Source organism: Sarcophilus harrisii, chromosome 4 (assembly GCF_902635505.1).
Source record: "Sarcophilus harrisii chromosome 4, mSarHar1.11, whole genome shotgun sequence".
NCBI classification, from domain to species: domain Eukaryota; kingdom Metazoa; phylum Chordata; class Mammalia; order Dasyuromorphia; family Dasyuridae; genus Sarcophilus; species Sarcophilus harrisii.
Genome location: NC_045429.1, coordinates 390,341,419 through 390,346,240, shown reverse-complemented (window position 1 = coordinate 390,346,240; position 4,822 = coordinate 390,341,419). Strand labels below are relative to the sequence as shown.

General features: G+C 36.6%; 1 protein-coding gene across 1 annotated transcript in view; it reads left to right on the top strand.

The window, feature by feature from the left end:
• Window positions 1–4,241: 4,241 nt before the first annotated feature.
• Window positions 4,242–4,822, top strand: part of FAM177B (family with sequence similarity 177 member B) — an 8,264-nt gene continuing 7,683 nt past the window's right edge. The window contains exon 1 of the mRNA XM_031968906.1: window positions 4,242–4,307. Within this exon, the coding sequence (XP_031824766.1) occupies window positions 4,281–4,307 (27 nt within the window). The 5' untranslated portion in view covers window positions 4,242–4,280. The remainder of the gene's footprint in view (window positions 4,308–4,822) is intronic.

The window sequence follows — 4,822 nt, the reverse complement described above, 5'->3', positions numbered from 1 at the left end:
ACTGTCTCTGTTCCTCATATGTTTGGTTGGTCTGATTCTTCATGACCCCATTTGGGTTTGTTTTTGCAAAGATATTGGAGGGGTTTGCTATTTCCTTCTCTGGTTTATTTTACAGAGGAGGAACTGAAACAAGGTTAAATGACTTGTCCAGGGCCACATAGTATCTGAGGCCAGATTTGAACTCAGGAAGATAAGTTTTCCTGACTTCAGGTTCAGCATTTTATTCATGGCATCACCTTATTGCCACCGGATGCACAGTAAATGCTTAATAAATGCTTGTTAATTGAGTCTAAGTCCCTTTCACTCTTTAAAATAATTTTATTCTTTCTTAACAAACAGCCAGCTGTTTAGGCTTTTCCTTCCACAGAATAGTGTGCATCCATATTATGACCCCATTGATTTAGTGTCTCCAGCCTCTGATTTTCATACTTCGTTTGCTGCGTTCATTTATTTTATAAATGTCATACATTGACACAAAAGCTGAAGCTTTTAGGTTCATGGGATTTGGAGCAGGCAGGAACCACAGTTACTTTTTGGTCCATGAAAAGCCATTCCCTCTTCAGAGCTTTCACTAAAACTAGATTAGTAATAAAGAGTACTGAATTAAAGCATTAGCAGCTTTGGGATTAATTAGATCTCTTCTGAACTTCCCTGTTTCTAATCAATCAAGTATCTTTCAAATAACTACTATGTGCCAAGTATTGTGCTAGTTGCTGTATATACTATTACAAATAATGAATGCTGCTTATTGGTCTTCCTGCTTTTTGGCAATCTCCTCAAATCCATCCAGCTTGTTGCAAAATCAATATGCCTAAAAATAGTTCGATTTCACTCTCTTCAAGCTTTTTTTGTAGCTTCCTATTGAAGGTTTGCTAAGTGACACAGCAGATAGTGTCAAGGTTCAACTTCATGAGTTCAAATATAGTCTCAGATACTGTGTGACCCTGAAAGTCATTTCACCCTGTTTGCCTCCGTTTCCTAAGCTGTAAAATGAGCTGGAGACGGAAATGTCCAACTACTCCAGTATCTTTGCCAACAAAACCCCAAATGGGATCACAAAGACTCAGATATAATTAAACAATCTCTACTCTAAGCATTTTAGTATTTAAAACCCTCCATAATCTAACAATCTACTTTTTAAAACTAATTTCATATGCCTGACCCAAAGTAGGAGCCGTATCATCCCCTAGTTGTTCCCAAGTTCAAGTCACCAGGTCCAGGTAAACTATCTAAGGGTATTAAAAGAACTGTCAGACATGAATGCTGAGAAAGAGAGAAGCTCTTTTAGGTTCAGAAGGCACAAATGTTCAATATTCAATAAAAGAAAATAGAAACCTGGTGCAGCTAGGTGGCACAGTGGATAGAGCACCATCCCTGAAGAGGACCTGAGTTTCAAATCCAGCCTCAGACACTAACACTTAGTAGCTGTGTGACCTTGGCAAGTCACTTAACCCCACTTCCTCGGCAAAAAAAAAAAAAAAAAAAAAAAGTGACCTACATCAGATTTCAACCCATGAAACAGTAGGAATTAAATAAATGAGAAATGTCTTTTGTGTAGTCCAAAACATACAGTTTAATAGGCAGTCCATTTAGTAAATCAGTGTGTGATTCTAGGATAGGGATAGGTACTATATCAAGGGATAGTGAGTAGGACTCAGAACTCAACTAAGGAAAAGCAGGATGGATTTCATTTGGGAAATTGTGTCAATGATTTCAACCATCTCAAGGACAAAAGTCCAACCTGAAATTTGCCCTGGTGATGCTGTGAAACCTGCCGATAATGCTATAATCTCTTTAGATTCAAGGTTGTATTTGACTCAGAGGGCACTGGAAATGCTCAAACTGAATCTCCATTTAGTCCCATTTCATGGTTTGAAATCTAATAGAAATTGTTACTGTCTTACACTTTTCCCTCCAGTAATCACAGATCTCATCAAGGCCTTATATCTGGGATTTAGTGCAATCAAAACGCATTTGCAATTTGGATTATTTGTGTGAAATCACCAAAGGCTTTCAATCCATAGGCTAAAGATTCAAAAATGGCCCTATGAGCTAGATGTGTTCAGAGCTGCGTGAGAGAGGGGAAGAGTCACATTGATGAGATCATAGGTCCAAAGAAGTGCTCTATAGATGAACCATAAAACTCCCTAAATTGATAATGTCCTTACTGAAAGCAAAACCTATTTAGTCACTCAGAAGACAGCAAATAGAATCTATCATTAAGAGCCTCTTAAGACCTTCATTGTGGAGGTGATTCAAATTTAGCCTTAAAAACACACCCCAAAGCACCCAGAGAATGCTGTTCATCTTTTGTCCACATCTAGTTATTAGATATAGAATTCTGTTTATAAAATGTCCCTAAGAATATTTCAAAAACAATAAATTTAAGTTTTCAAACTCCTTAATAGTTCAGAATATAGTAACAAGTACAGGAGTTTTTTGATAAAAAATAAGTGACATGATACGTGAGAAATTTGCCGTAGTAAGAAATTGCTTATACAATCCATTGCTTATATTGCATAGCTTCCTAATGTAGTAATGTTCTGGTTCATTCCCATGTGGCCCATTAGGTGGCAGAAGAACATTCAACATAGTTAAATACAAACCAGTTCTGTGTTCTGTGACTTGTTCCTTTATAATATCTTCAAATCCCTTAAGATAATTTTTAAACCACAATAAACATTCTTTTTTCTCCCATTAGGTACAGAATAATGGCAGTTTTCCAGTAGCAATTGTTCTTTAACCAACAGGTGGTATTACTGTATATTGTATTAATATAATAATTGCTTTATCATCAGGATTGGAAATGTTTGTGAAACAGGGGATTAGATTGACATGAACCCATGGAATACTGAACCTGTATCCTAGCCACTTTCGGGGAAACAATTTAGCACTGAAGGATTTGAACACTTTAGAACGATGAGCAAGAAGAGCCACTGACTATTTCTTTAAAAGGCAGTGGCTTTCTCTTCCCCTTTTTAGATTGTATTAAGAGTATTTAAGTTGAAATCTGGAAAGGGGAAGGGGAAAAATCCTCCCCTATATCAACCCCAACATGACAGTTGCCTGGGTCTTGGGATCCCTGACTGCTTTTTCCATTTGGCATTTCCCTTCCTGAGCATTAATGACCAATCAGTGATACAGAAGTGAATGTATTTGACTTTGAAGATAGTCACATAAACTGGGTAGTTTGGAAGATCATAGACCCCTTAATCAAAGTTGACTTGCTATAGGGGGACTTTCTGCATTAAGGAGAATACCAATGATGGGGAAACAATCCCTAGTCTCATTTTCCAGAAGACACAGACCTGGAGGGGGGTTGTTTAGAACATGCAGAACCAATGTGAACTATGAAATGCTGATTTATTTAGCGATCCTGCAAAATGCTTTACGAGTTGACAGTTTTACATCTTAACCTCCCAGGAGAATATAACAGTAGTTCTGTTTTGGCTATGTGTTTAAATTTTCTCCTTCACTTTGGAGAAAACATAGACATAAGGCAAATCTAAACTATAAGTAATTTTCCCTAGGTTTCCAGGAAGGGAATGTAAAGCATCAAAGAGAAGGAAAAAAAGAGTCTAAATCCTCTCATTGGAGGCAGGTTCCTCTAGCACTGAATCTAATATGTTAGGGGCAATATTCTATACCATAACCAGATATCCAGAAGTGAGACAGATCCCTTATTAAAGAAAGAGAGAGGGCAAAGTGCCCAACCTTTTGGACCTAGAAGAATTATGATCCATAGGTATAAATAGCTTGATATGATAAAATTGGTTTGGAAATTATCTTGGGAAGCATTCATTGACTGCTTTGTAACTTTAGAATTTCAATTTCAATTTAGACCTTGTTGTACCTTCAAATGTTCTCTCACTTAGAGCTATTCACTCATGTGAATATCTTATAGGATAATAAGAATAAGAAAGTTTTAGCTTTCAACATAACACAAAGGCAATATCCTTTTACAAGCTCTTTCAGTTCCTATTACCCCCAGTTAACTGATAGGGAATTGGAAGGCGAAAAAAGGAGTGTTGAATGTTTAAACAGGAGGAAAAAAAGGAATGTTTACTGTTTAAATAGCAGAAGACCTGCCTATAACTCAAACAGATCTAGCCTTTTAATATGCATGCCGAAAAGGAAAGAGTATTCTACTCAGAGCACTTTTAATTGTGCTACGTGGCCTGGGTCTAGTTTTTTTTTCCCCCCCCATGTCATCTATCCTAAAAGCAAGGTCCAGCTCCAAAATATTTTAGCTTTCAAAATTAAATATGACTTGGTGAAAAATGGAAAATTCCGGAGAGATATTGCAGGTGAGTTGCTTTTAAAGAGTTTGTGCTACTTTGAAAAATATTTTTTTTTAATAGTTATTTCTGGGGTAGGTTCTGTTGTGACTTTATTATTGTATAGTAGATAAATCCCTGGGCTGTTTTCTCATTTGTATCAGTGTTTTGGATAAATGAGTACATGGTATGCTTATCGAATTTGTGGATGACAAAGCTTCCAGGAATAGCTAATGAGTTTGATGGAAAAGCACAGGAAATGGTAATAAAAGACCTGAGTTTTGACCTTTTTTCTTCAGTTTTCTGATTTTGTGATGTTGAGTAAGTCACAATCTCTCTGAGATTCAAAAGAAACTGAGGTTTAGCTGTATAATGGGTAAATAATCCCCTGCCTCCATAATGGAATTGTTGAAAGGATTAATGAGACTATAAAGTATCATCAAAATGGCATGTTTTATTATTAATCAGTGCCATACTGATGTGGTTGATAATAGACACCAGATAACAGTAAACACCAAAAGTTTTGGTTCAGTCACAAGAATTCA